This window comes from Culex pipiens, chromosome 3, assembly GCF_016801865.2.
Source record: "Culex pipiens pallens isolate TS chromosome 3, TS_CPP_V2, whole genome shotgun sequence".
In the NCBI taxonomy this organism is placed as follows: Eukaryota; Metazoa; Arthropoda; class Insecta; order Diptera; family Culicidae; genus Culex; species Culex pipiens.
Genome location: NC_068939.1, coordinates 86,634,691 through 86,649,413, shown reverse-complemented (window position 1 = coordinate 86,649,413; position 14,723 = coordinate 86,634,691). Strand labels below are relative to the sequence as shown.

At 36.2% G+C, this 14,723-nt stretch overlaps 1 protein-coding gene across 1 annotated transcript; it reads right to left on the bottom strand.

Annotated features, from left to right (window-relative positions):
* Positions 1-2,914: 2,914 nt before the first annotated feature.
* On the bottom strand, positions 2,915-13,403 carry LOC120420152 (uncharacterized). Its single transcript, XM_039583115.1, has 4 exons — positions 13,159-13,403; positions 9,704-9,839; positions 8,430-9,052; positions 2,915-3,552 (listed from the first exon to the last, which is right to left on the bottom strand). Exons 2-4 carry the CDS (start codon positions 9,834-9,836, stop codon positions 3,226-3,228), a joined length of 1,083 nt encoding a protein of 360 aa, XP_039439049.1. The 5' UTR covers positions 9,837-9,839; positions 13,159-13,403; the 3' UTR covers positions 2,915-3,225.
* Positions 13,404-14,723: the final 1,320 nt, after the last annotated feature.

The window sequence follows — 14,723 nt, the reverse complement described above, 5'->3', positions numbered from 1 at the left end:
CGATTTTTTATACCCGACAAACTTCGTTCTGCCTTTTTTTTCGTTTGTTGACGTCTTTAACTTTTTTGCTTATTCAGCCTCCTGTGATCAAAATTTGATTTTACGTAACTTTCTCCATACAATTTGCCGATGCTCCGGAATCGGTTCCAAAGTGACCAAAGTGTCAATTAAATAGCTTATAAACCTTCCTTGGGCTTATACAAACCCAACGCAACAAAAAGCACCTCGATCCGACGCTCCGTATTGAATTGATTCGCGTTCGAACAAAACCGTCGAAATTTTTTATATATATAGATAGATAAAAATTGGAGATTGGCCACGGTGGAAACTAAAAAATGTGACCAAAAGAAAGCATTTTGGACGAGTGGTTTCGGAAAAAAGGTTTACGAAAAAGTAATAAAAAAATACACACAGATATTTCTCAAGCATTTTTCTCTAAGGTCTCAGATATGTAACTAACCATATTCTAAAACCCAAAAAGATAATATTAGAAGTGTATTTCTGATAATAGTCGAAATTCACTCAAATGTTTTTCATATTAAATGCTTTCGTTTTTGAAAACAAAATCTAAATATTTTTGAGAAATTATGATAAATTTTGAAAAATGTAGAAAAAAACATTTGTTAACAGTTTAAAGCAGGGGTGACCAAAGTATGGCCCGCGGGCCAAACGTGGCCCGCGAGGTGATTTTTTGTGGCCCGCGGACCCATTTTGAATGATCATGTAAAATGGCCCGTAGACCACTTGTAAAGTGATTTTATACTTTTTTACCATTAATTTAATCTTTTTAATGCTAATTTTATTGTTAATAAAAAATGACTTATCAATATTTTGATCCCCATTTTAGAACACAAATATTTTGTTCAAACATTTTAAAAATTAAAACAATTTCAAAGGTTTCAATGGGAGTAACTATTAAATACCGTCAAACATTTTATCAAACATTTTTGAAAGTAATTATAAAACGTTCAAATTTGATTTTGGTAGAAATATGTAATAATTGCATAATTTGAAATTGAAAGTAATAATGACCCTTTCATGAACTGATCCTCAAACTTACTTTGCACTTAGGAACCTTCCTTCTGGATTCGAACTCATTACAGTTAGATAACGAATCTGTTTGACTACCATCTGATTCAGGCAGGCAAAATGTTGAAATCGGAGGATCAAGGCTGTTGCAAATATTTTACAAAGCTTTTTGCCGATTAACCCTTTCCCTCCATTTAAAAAAAATGCTCAAAAAACCAGGAGCAAAATATTTTTTCAAAAAACTTTAAAAAAATCAATGGAAATTTAAGTGCAATCAGCTGAAATCAATTAAAAAGGCATTCCTCTTTGTTTAGAATTATTTGAGCATGTTTGGGTTTATTAAAAATAATTGAAATTTTAGTGAATTTTGCAATAATAAATGTTTTTTTTTAATAAAATGATTTTTTTTCGTCGAATCTTTTCTTTTTTGTTGAGAATAAAGATTGCAGTTTAACTTTACGGGTGCTTAAAACTTATTCTAATTTTTTTTTCTATGAAATGATGAAATTCTGGCTTGTATTTTCTATTATTTTGAATTAACGAAAATGTTAAAAAATAACAGAAATAAAAAATCAACTTATAGATTTATTTTCCAGTCTTTTAAATCAAAACGTTATTTAATTTTGTTTATAACCTATTTTGTAAATTTGGCCCGCAAGCTCATTCGGGTTTTTAATTTGGCCCGGCCTCCAAAAACTTTGAGCACCCCTGGTTTAAAGGTTTTAATGCAAATAAAGGAGGGCTATTAATTTTACAGTCCAAATTCGACTAGCCGAAGCCTCGATTATCCAAAGTTTCGATTATCCGAAGTTCAAAGGACTTCGGATAACCGAATCAGGAACAAATGAAATCGGCATGTTTTATTTGCTTATTTTTAACATCAAATTCGGCATCTGTTTTTTTAATGGTCCAATACACCAAATTTTCAGTTTTTGCTTTTTGGGTGTTTTTTAATACCCATGACGGTTTCAAAAGCACCCAAAAAGCAAAAACTGGAAATTTGGTTTATTAGACCTTTAAAAAAAACACCAGAAATATTTCTTGACCTCCATTTTGGCCGCCACATTGAATCCAACTAAATTATTTTATGGTTCTTCAGGGGTCATACTTAAGTTCTACAATCAAAAATAAGACAACAAGATCTAAGGATTTTTGCTGTCCCTATTCAGACTGTAGTCCCAATTCGCCCCAGATGACGGTAATTATTTCTATGTAGCCCCTTAGAGCAGTCCGCTCGGAAATTGCTATTTTCGAAGGTTAATAACTTTTTAGCAAAAAACCCAAAAAAATAAGGTGTCTTCGGGAAAGTTTTTCCAAATTTAATGAAGATATTAGTTCTGAAAATTGGTAAGAACTGGATAGTTATTGCGCCTTTCATTGGTCAAAAACTGAAACAGTTGCTTTTCTCCATACAATTTGACGATTTTTCCCAAACTTGGTGGTCAGTGGTCAGAAAATGCTCAAATTTTGGAACTTAGACTAGTGATCAATCTTTGATTTTAGGGGGTAGCCCCAAGTAAGCCCAGATTTGGACCATCCTAACCAATGTAATGCTAAAACTACAAGATAAATGAGATGTTACTGAATGGAACAATGTTCAAATCTGCAGCTCAATTTTTAAATATTGGATCCATAATCTACAAAAACTGAGCCCAGCAATGGACAGGCAAATTACTTAGTTTGATCAATCTATTCTTGATTCTCTATCTTGCAAATTATTTCTGGGAAGAGAACACACAATCATTGATTTGAGATTTTTTTAAAGTAGTTCAACTTAAAAAAAAATTGGAAAAAATTTCGGGGGGGGCTGGCTACGGGCCTGCATGTCATTTATTTATCAGCAACAAACGAATTTCGAAGAAATTATGACAAAACAACACAACTATTTAACTTATTTCAAAAAACATGTTTTATTCGTACACGATTAAATATAATCACATTTTTGTAGTCGCTCCTCGCATTCAGTATCTGTACGCGTCAACGTCAACAACCGTTCGACCGTTCTCCGTCCTTCACTCGTCGTCACATCCTCTCTCTTTCTCTCTATGATTCACAATTAATTAAAAGGCACAAGTAGTAATAGTAGTTTCGTGTCGTCTTTTGGCAGGCAACGGCGTTTCTCCATCTAAAAGAAAAATTCAAAAAAAAAGACTCCCAGAAAATCACTTTCCCTCCCACTTTAGCCCGCTTCTCCGCTCAGTCGTAGATGACTTCATCGTCCTCGCGCTCCTGGTGCCGCTCGTGAACCGGAGCGGGCGTGGCAGGTGCCAAGGACTTTGGAGCGGCCGCAACTTCCGTCGAGACGGGCGCCGGCGCTACTTCCGTCGGGGCAACCGAACTGGTGCTGGTGCTGCTGCTGCTGGACGACACCGACTGTGCTGAACCCTCTTCCGTGGCAGAGGTCGATGTCGATGTCGTTGAGCTTGAAGAGCCGCTGCTAACGGTTGAAGTGCTGGTACTTGTGCTGCTGCTGCTGCTGCTCACGCTAGTCGAAGGAACTGGGGTGGTGGTTGAGGTTGTTGTCTGGTAATGGAAGAATAATAGATGAATGGATGATTCAACTTTTAATTATAATATCTTAGAGAATACAAATATTATGGGACTTTGTAAATTATTCAATTTATGGCACTAACAAGTTTACTCTCTTGTTTTGTTTTTTTTTTCTTATGTAGTGTTTGTAACCGTTTTTTTATCTATCCAAAACTAAAAGATCTATACAAAATCTAAAAGGTACCGTAGTTCTAAGAATACTAAAATTTTCCTTTCAATTTGCAATAAGAAACGACGCAACATATTACATAGACATATTCATAATATGCAAGATCAGAATCTAACATAGCAAAATTTAAAATTGTCTTCACTAGTACATAATTTTGAAAACATTCTCAAATTTTGGCAATAAACAGTATTTTTTGAAAATATGTACTTAAAAAATAATTTTGCAATATGGATATTGAACAACGAAAAATTTTGTAATCGTTATCGTTATCGGAACACAAATGTTCCACCGACGATAAGTTATCGACTAGAACCGACGATAACCCATTTAAAATAACTTATTAAAACAAAATCCTCTCGGACTTAGCAAGGCTTTTACTGAAACCCATTTAATTTTTGAAAAATAGCCCATATTTTTTAAAAATGCCCTAATTTTAATATTTTTGATATGTGTAGTTTTTTTTGTTTGAAAAAAGTACGGTATTTTGTGGAAATTCGTTTGGAAACTCACGCCAAACAGCTGAGTTCTATAAAAAGCTCTTTGAAAAATACTTTAAAAAATGTTCCTATGGTTTCGTTTTTGCAAGCTGCCAATAATGGCGAAAAATGTACACGCAGAAAAAAGATTTCCCAAAATCGTAAACAAGCGTTCTTGAAAATGGGAACCACGAACAAAATGTTCAAATCTCATGGTACGATTTTGAAAAACGTACCATGGCATTTGAACACTTTGTTCTTGGTTCTGATTTTCATGAACGCTTGTTCACGATTTTGGGAACTCTTTTTTCTCCGTGTATGGAGCAATTCCAGCTCAAATCAGGAATTTTTCTGGTACTTTTGTACCCGACCCTCTCCGATTTCAATGAACATTTTTAGACATGTTATCCTAGGCCTATATAAGCCATTTTGTGTACCGTAAACTGGGGTGACTTTGATAGCCCGGGGTGACATTGATAGAAATTTGATTGGCCACTCATTTTGATACATCCAATGTAACAGTCACATTTTTGCATATATTTTCGATAATAAGATCCCTTAATGCTTACATTCTCAAAATTCTCAAAAATGTTTCGATATTCATTTGACGGCCATTTGAAAATCCTATCAAAGTCACCCGGGCTATCAAAGTCACCCCAGTTTACGGTATATGGAACCAATTGTAATCAAAAATTACATTTGAGAAGGGCTTAAGTTATTTAAATATTTTTGTATTGTGTAATTAAAAAATTACTGTATCTCAAAGCCGTTGCATCGCATCAAAAAGTGGTCGAAGACAAATTTGTAGGAAATTTGAAGGGCTTTCTGAAAAAAAATACACTGAAAGATAAAAACACGTCACTTTTGTGATATTTTTTAATTTATAAGCTTAAAAGTTAAATTTTAAGGTGATGTTACGTTTTTTTTTGTTCAAAGTTTTTGTGAAAATTGCCTGACTCACGAAAAATGCAGGATGGTATGTCTCTCCTAAAAATATACAAAAATAATTTACTAAAACTGTTTTTTTTTAAAGTGGTCCGATAGTGGGAATCGATCCCCAGACAATTTTACATAAAAGTCTTGGTCTTGGTTTTTTGGCAATTTCTATATGACAGACTTGATTTTTCAGCCTCGTAAATATTTTTACCGGAAAGCTCGTCCAATTTACTATAAGTGTGTCTTTGACAACTTTTTAATTTGGCTCGTTTTAATATTTATGTAAGCTTTTTTACTATCCAGGTTTCTACCACAATGAAAAAAATAATCTATTTTCAGTTATGAGCAATGTAATTAAGCTTATATCTGTAAGCCCATACATTTGTAATGCTGTCAAAGACAAACTTATGGGAAATTGAGCGAGCTTTCCGGTAAAAATATTTACGAGGCTGAAAAATCAAGTCTGCCATATAGAAATTGCCAAAAACCATCAAAAACAGTTTAAGTAAATGATTTTAGTATTTTTTTAGGAGAGACATACAATCCTGCATTTTTTGTGAGTCTTTTTGTCACATTTTAGGCTATTTTCACCAAAATTTTGAACGAAAAAAAATCGTGACATCAACTTAAAATTTAACTTTTAAACTTAAAAATTTAAAACATATCATAAAAATGGCGTGTATTTTTCCTTCAGTGTTTTTTTTTCAAAAAGCCCGCCCAATTTCCTACAAGTTTGTCTTTGATCACTTTTTGATTCGATGCAATGGCTTTGAGATACAGACATTATTCAATTACAAAATACAAAAATATTTAAATAACTTAAGCCCTTATCAAATGTCATTTTTGAGTACAATTGGCTTCATATATACAAAAATGGCTTATATAGGTCTAGGATAACATGTCTAAAAAGTTCATTGAAATCGGAGTGGGTCGGGTACAAAAGTACCAGAAAAATTCCTGATTTGAGCTGGAATTGCTCTATGGAAAATGGTGATGTGTCTGGAAAAAAAATGACGGTTCAAACTAAGTTTTTAGCAAGTCATACAATTTTGACAGCTGTCCATACAAAAATGATACGTAAATATTCATACATTTGTAACTTTTGAGTGATTTTTCTGATCAATTTGGTGTCTTCGGCAAGGTTGTAGGTATTGTTGAGGACTATTGAGAAATAAAATATGAACACGGAAAAAATATGCCGATTTTTTAATTAACCTTTTATTTACAAAACACAATTTCCCAAAAAAAAAAATATTTTCGAGTTTTTTTGATATGTTTTATGGGAAAAAACCCCGCAACTTTTGAGCCATAGAGAAGTATGGTCAAAAAAAATGCCGCCGAGTCATGATTTTTTGAAAAATTGAGATTTTTGGAAAAAAATCAATATCAAACAAAATTTGATCTTACTTTTTTATGTAAAATCTATTTTGCAATCGAAAAGTACTTGACAAATTTGTTGATAAAGGGCCCCGTTTTCAAGCCACCAAAAGTTTGATTTTAGCGAAATATTTGCAGTTTTTCGATTTTTAAAAATAGTGACCATGAGTGACCATTTCAAAAAATATTTTTTTAAGGTTTAGAAAATTTGCTATACAATTGCCTAAGAGACATTGAAGATTGGACATTTCTGTTGCTGAGATACAGCGGCTTAAAGAAAAAGAAACAGAAAAATTTAAGTTTTTAGGTCTCACCCAAACAACCCTCAAATTTCTAATGTCGATATCTCAGCAACTAATGGTCCGATTTTCAATGTTCAAATATGAAACATTCGTGATTTTTTTCGATCTTTTCAAAAACAATATTTTTAAATATTTGAATCAAGACTAACTTTTTAAAAGAGCCTCTATAACTTTAAAAATTTTTTTTTAAAAGTGGAAAAAACTAGAACGAGAAAAATTGCTAATATTTCGCTAAAATCAAACTTTTGGTGGCTATTTCTTGAAAACGGAGGCCTTCATCAACAATTTTGTTAGTACTTTTCGATTGCAAAATCAATTTTACATAAAAAAGTTAGGTCAATTTTTTTTGTATGAAATTCAAAAAATCATAACTTGGCGGCATTCAATTTCAAATTCAAATTCTTTTTTTGTATGAAATTTCGTAATCATAACTTGGCGGCAGATTTGTTGACCATATTTCTCTATGGCTCAAAAGTTGCGAGTTTTTGTCCCCTAAAACATATCAAAAAATCCAAGTTTTTTTTGAAAAATAGTTAATTCCTTTCCTCTAACTATCCCACATCTATTAGCTATTTCGAAGGTTATTTTTGCAATTTTTTTCCTTCTCTGTCCAATTCGTTCTCCTTAGTACCAGTAAACTCTCTCCCCATTTCGAACAAATCAGCTGTTGAAAGGTAGTCCATATCTCAGCTCAGGATAAAAACTGCACCAATGTAATTGTTAAAGCAGCCTAATAAAATGAAAATTAGCAATGAAAAAAAGTTAATTAAAAAATCGGCAATTTTTTTCCGTGTACCTTCAATAGTCCTCAAAAATACCTACAACTTTGCCGAAGACACCGAATTGATCAGAACATTCCCTTAAAAGTTACAAATGTTTTAATATTTACGTACCATTTTTGTATGAACAGCTGCCAAAATTGTAGCAAAATAGCTTTTTTGGTCATAGGAAAGGTCCCTACAAAGTTTGAGCCAATAAAAAAATGGTTGAAAACGGCCGAGCCGATTTTGTAGATAATTGCTCAGATGTCCTTTCCAATGGTGCATAAAAGAGCTTGCGAAACATGGACCAGTTCGGATGCCGGCGGATTTTCCGACGACGTAATTCCGGGTTGGTACGAAATTTTAGCAGAATGAATTTTTTACTAAATAAAGTTAAGATCATTTTTATATAGGGTTTCCTAAATCATATTAGCATTTATACTAAGTAAATAGTAAACTTTATATTAAATCCAAATTATTTTCTTAATTAGTCAAGAATGACCATTGTGGTTTGGGGCACACTAGGTTTTGTCAAACTTTCATCGTTTTATACCCTTCGACATGGTTGCAGCAAATTGATTTTCCTAAAAGAATCTCACACTTGAACAAATTTGACAGAAGTACCATCAAACGGAAGTTTATTAAGCTATGTTTAGAAAAAATCCTCTTTGCATGTTCTAGCAGAATTTTAACTAAGCTGGATATTCTAACAGCATTCTAGCATAAATGGAAAGGTAAGCTGAAATTTACACTGGGAAATGGTAAAAAATAAGATTACTACTAAAAGTAGATTAAATTTATAAAAATGTAACGTAGGAATTTTCCTTACCGTAGTCGTGGTAGTTGTTGGCGCTGGCGTCGTCGTCGTCGTCGTCGTAGTAGTAGTCGTGGTGGTGCTGGTACTGGTGGTAGTAGGTTCCGCCTTTGCCGTTGTACCGAACTTGTTGGGCCGCGTTGGACGTCCCCGGCGTGCCCGGGTCGATCGCACCGTGGTGGTGGACGCTTCCGTGGTGCTGGTGGTCCGCTTGGTGGTGGTTCTAGGGGTGCGCGGAGAGGTCGGTGCCCTGCTGCCCGTTACGCGTCCTCCCAGGGGACGGGTCGGCCTCGTTCGGCGGGTGGTTCCCGAGGGGGAGGTGGGCGAGACATCCGAGGAGGAAGACGAGTCGGCGGAAGAATCCGCTGCGGAGGTTGCGGCGGCGGTAGTGCTTCCGGCTTCGGCTTCGGCGGTAGCCTTGGCCTTGTGCTCCTTCGAGGACAGTTGGAACTTTTTACGCGCCAACAGCGGGTGCAGTCCCTTTTTGGTGAACGACGGTTGAACGGCCGGGGTGGCTGAGGAGGCCGAGGTTGACGGGTCCTCGGTAGTTGTAGTGGACTTGTCTGCGGCCGACTTGGGTTCGGTGATCGCGTTTGCTACCGGTACTCCGGGACGGCTTTGGTCCTCGTGCTTGTAGACTGAAAATATGGTTTGAATGCGCTGTAAGACATACTCCAAAACCGGTCCAAACTTGGACTCGCTACCTTCACCCCACACTTTGATTACCGTCGTGAACGTGGTTGGAGCGGTTTGATCTAGTGTTAGTGAAGCTGCCGACTTGGAGTTGGAGTCAACTGACGGCGACAAGTCTTGCGCAAATGCAAACCTTACCGCGGTGCTGCTACTCTTCTTCAGGTTATCGAGAAAATAAGCGCTGAAGGACGTGAGGTTGGTCCCAAAAGCAAGCTGTCGCAACCGCTGATCGTGCACCCGGGCTACCGTGCTGATCTCCGCGTCCAAAAGCTGCCTTTGTGCGTCACTTAACCCACCGTGACTACTACTCCTTTGTGGTGCTCCACCCAGGTTATCAACGGCGATGGATTTATGATGAGATAAGCGTGAATTATGCTGAACATGATTTGCATTAATGTGACGATTACGTCTACGGTGGTGAACCTGACGGTGATCGTGATCGAGATGACGATGATGTTGATGAGCTTGATAAAGGTTAGTGTGTTTATGAGTGAGCAGGTGAGAATTACGACACAACAACGAACTCAAATCAAGCGCCACCACTGCTGGCACGTGAGCAGTGGGTTGACCGTCACCAGCACTAGCACCAGACTGACCTTTGTGTCCCTGGCGTCCCCGCCGCAGCAACAGTGACCTCAGACCGTCTTCGGGCTGCTGCGGCTGGCCAACTGCGGATGTTACCAGCAGGGATGCCAGCACGCAGCAACAGATCACCAACGTGGGGTTCATGTTCTGTGAAAGAGCGATTAGAACAATTCTTGTATTTCAACGTGTTTCTTCGGAATATTTGGACTCTAGCTTTTTCACAGATTTAGTAATTTTATCTTAAATTTTGCTGAATTTTTATTTGGTTTTACGGTATGGTCAGTGACACAGAACCACTAATAGGATAGGTTGACAAGTGTCTTGGAAGAAGAATCAATTTGATGACATACAGGGATGATATCCCAAGTAACATTTTTTTCCAAGAGTTCTACAAGAGCTCTTCAAGATAGCTACAGCATAGCAGTTTGGACCGCGGTAGGATAAAATTCTCTTCAAAACTTCTTCAGGAGTTTGGAAGAGTACTTGAAGAGAGTTTTATCCTACCGTGGTCCAAACTGCTATGCTGTAGCTATCTTGAAGAGCCCTTGTAGAACTCCTGGACAAAAATGTTACTTGGGATGCCTTTGTACACTTACTGCTTCTCAGAACTTGCACACAGCCAAATAAGAATGTTAAAAGACTTGATCACACCCAAACGCTTTCTCATATGGCATTTCTCATATGATACTAATCAATCTATCCACCTATAATTTTCATAACTTTCTTATTAATTAGGGGTTCTGTGTCACCGACCATACCGTAAAACAAAATAATAATTTAAATTAACGGTGAGAAACAATTGGGTGAATTAGTAATTAATAATACCTTGCAAAGAACGTTAAATGCTGCTGGTTTGACACTAGTTAGTGTATACCTCGATTGTTTGAAAATTATAAGCAAAAAGACCGTTTTGTCATTGTGAAAAGAGATGAGCTCTTATCATAAAAGCTTGATTAAAATTAACGAAACTTCATATTCTATGATAAAGTTCAGAATCGATTATCCGAAGTCCCCACAAAAATTCATATCAGATTATCAAATCTTGTGAAAATTGAGCAACGATTTTTTTTTTGTCGATGAGCTTTTATGACATTGAAACCTATTTTCCTTTGAAAGTAAAAAAAAAGATAGAGAATCTTCTAAGCTATTCTGACAAAAATACTTTCAGAAATGGATAAAGACTTTTTCAACTTTTTCTGTACAACTTTGCCGAAGACACCAAATTGATCGGAAATGCCTTCAAATGATACAGATTTTCCAAACTGGAATTTAGCCTAGTTATGGGTAAATTCCACGGGGTAGCCCTGAGAAAGCCCGGATTTGGACCACCCTAATAGACATCTACCAAATTGTGTGGAGAACTGTACCTATGACACAAAATGGCTTCTTTGGTCATAAAATGTCCCCAACATAATTTGAGCCAATTAAAAGAAAAAAAAAATACAAAAATAAAATTCACGATTCCGGCCTATTTTGTTAAGAATTGCTCAACCCTAAAATAGTATTGTAATAAATAACTTTTCGATACAAGTGCTGAAATGGGTGATGAAAAGCACCAGTACTTTTATTCTTGGAGATGATGTTTGCCGTTTTGTCATTCGAGAATTCGATTTCTGTGAAATTTTGGGGGTAAATTTCTATCATAAGGGGTAATTTTGGTCCTTGTTTACAATCCAAGGTCAATTTTCTGATATCTCGTAACGTAGGGGGAGTACGACCCCTTTAAGTTTTTTTTATTTTTCTACGACACGTTTTTCAGTGATTTGTAGCTGGAAATTGTGAAAAATAGACATTTTCTATTAAAGGGTTTCTTTGTGTAAAATTAGACGCCCAATTTGATAACGTTCTTAAAATTCCGGAAAAAAAACTAAATTTTCATCAAAATAATTAGAATTAGTTTTAAAATCGTTTAAATTTCTTGTCACTCAACTGTCAGAAATCGAGAGACATCTTAAAATGGGAAAATTCTGGAGTAACATTTGAAAAGGGCAGATAAGCATTTTGACAGCTTGAACAATTTTGAAATTCCGAGCCAACAGGTAACTTTTCCACCAAATTCGAAATGTAAACCCATAGTCGGCCTTCCCAGCTACCGTTTAACACTGCGGGTTTTGTTAAATAGTTAACTTTTGGCCCAGAATTTGCAAAATAGTGCTGGCTGTCAAATTGCTTATGCGCCCTATTCAAATGTTGCTCCAGAATTAATGTACTTTTCGAATCTTCAAATAACCCAGGGAGCTATTTTTTGATCCAAAACAAAAATAAATGATTTTAGAATCACGTGTTTTCTAAAATAATATTGCAGGGTAACTTTTTAGAGTGTATCAATTATTCACAAAGTTATAGAGTAGACAATTTCAAAAAAATATTCATAAGTACATTTTTTCAAAAGACAGTTTTTGACAAGCTTTTCGAAATTTTGATCCCTTAAACACAATTGTGTGCTTTGCATAGAATTTTGTTCGAAATGTTCAGCAAATTATGCATAAGAAATTCTTAGTGGATTTTTGTTGTGACTTTGAAAAGTTGCAAATAAAGTAATTTTTAAATAAAAATTTTGTTCTAAATGTCAAATTGTCAAATTGCACTTTCTGGCAGTTGAGTAACGGAAAACTGCAACGATTCGAAACTATTTTTTTTATTTTTTTTATGAGCAATACTTTTTTTGCAGAATTTCACCAAATTGCCATACTTCTCACGGTAGCTTTTGAGCTAAAAGCCACTGTCTTAGTAAAAAGTGGTCGCACGAGGTATTGAAAAAAAAAATCTGGAGTTCTTTTTGAAAAGGTCCAATAACTTTTCAGTTTTTGATTTTTGGGTGTTTTTAATACCCCTGACTCAAGGCGGTTTCAAAAACACCCAAAAAGCAAAAACTGGAAATTTGGTTTATTGGACCATTAAAAAAAACTTAAGAAATGGACTTCGGAATCGTGATCAGGGATCAAAATTACTCCTAAGAGCAAAATTTCCTTCAGTGGTCTTGGCAACTTTTTCTGATTTCGTGTGAGTTTCATGAATCGAGTTGAAATTAATTGGCTTTTTATAATGATATCCTGTGGCAAGTGCATTTTATTACGGTTAAACCTTTACAATTTATTTGGGAAGAAATAACTGATATAAAACACATAATTTGGCGTCTATTTTTCAAGCTCATTGAAAACATTTTATAGTACAAAATAATTGTATGATAAAATACGTTCCTGACACACTGTGGGGTTTTGCATAAAAATGCAATTTTTTCCTACGAAAAGTTTGACCTCAATTAGTTCACTACAAAATTTAATGTCAAACCGCAGTAAACCACCCCCTGTTTCACAAATTGCACAATCCCTTCTCCTTTCTACCCCGCCCCCCCTCCCACCCCTCACTCCCCAATTCACTCAGCTAGAGCCCTTTCGTGTGTTCTAGTTTCGAAATCGTGGCCAAACCGCCACCCGCCATCGATTGTGTCTCTTCGTCAGCTCACCTCAAAACTATTTCTTAGTCACACACTGCAATGCACACCGCCAAAACCTGCGGGGAAGGGAACAGCTCCCTAGCGAAACAAGCACGCGCGCGCGAACGAACCCACCGATCCGATCCGATCCGAAACCTTCAACAGGCTGAACACAAAAGAAGCACGACGATCACGATCCTTTAGGTCCTACGAGCCTACGAGTACGGGCGCACGACAAACACGACCAGCCGCGCGAACGATCGATCACAGAATGAAAGGTGATTTCGATACAGGCATGGCATTTCACTATGCTGCTGGTCGATCGTGGAGTCACTCTCTTGCGGTGACTCTCTCTCGGCCTCTCTTTCTCTTGATCGCTGAGAAGAGAAGGTGGTAGTAACTGGCTCTAGTGAATGGCATACTAAGCGCAGCATTGGAAGAGGAAGGGTGATCTAGGGGATGCTAGGGGATATCCCGAGAAGGTTAGGAGTAGCTGGGTTGGGCTGAAGTAGAGACTCGTATGCGATGGGTGATTGGTGACATTGGGGTTTTTCTTTTAGGTGTTTGTAATGTAATAAGTCATACAACTCAAGAAAATTATATTTTCTTAAACACAGTAATTTTTTGGAAAATTATTTTAAGGCGTGAGATTTATATAAAGAAAAAATAGAAATTTAACAACATTTGATGAGAAATGAATGCTATAAAAAAACTAACTTAATCCACCTATGTGGTTGATGCCTTCCTCACTTTTTACCAACAATGGGTAATATGAGTGGTTTGGACACATATTTCAACAATTTTTTTTAATCCAGAAAAAAAACGTACACACATATAACTTGAGTAATCATAACTCGAGACAAGGTTGCCAGATCTTCAATGTTTTGGACTCGTTGGAAAGGTTTTTTGATAACCTAACCAACGATGGGTCGGATGGTGGATCTGGACATAGTTTACATACATTTAAGTGAGATCCGGCTTCCAAAAAGTACCTAAATATCACTTAAGTGGATATATCTCGAGACAGGGTTGCCAGATCTTCAATGTTTTGGACTCATTGGAAAGGTCATTTGATTACCTAACCAACGATGGGTTGGATGATTAATCCGGACATAGTTTACATACATTTAAGTGAGATCCGACTTTAAAAAAGTACATAAATATCACTTAAGTGGTCATAACTTGAGACAGGGTTGCCAGATCTTTACTTTTTTGGAATCATTGGAAAGATCTTTTGATTACCTAACCAACGTTGGGTTGGATGATGGATCCGGACATAGTTTATATGCATTTAAGAGCGAGTTTTTCACCGATGTGAAACAGGTCGTATCGAGGTGCTCCGATTTGGATGAAACTTTCAGCGTTTATTTGTCTATACATGAGATGAACTCATGCCAAATATGAGCCCTCTACGACAAAGGTAAGTGAATTCCGAATAGGTCAAAATTGAGACCAAAAAGTGCTTCTATGAAGGCCTACAGGGCAAAAACTAACGTTGTAAAATGTTTGTTCTAGAAAAATCGAATAACTATGAGAAAAACTGCGATTGGCCAAAAAGTTAAAACCGTAGGCTTATAGTGCATGAAATTACCTAT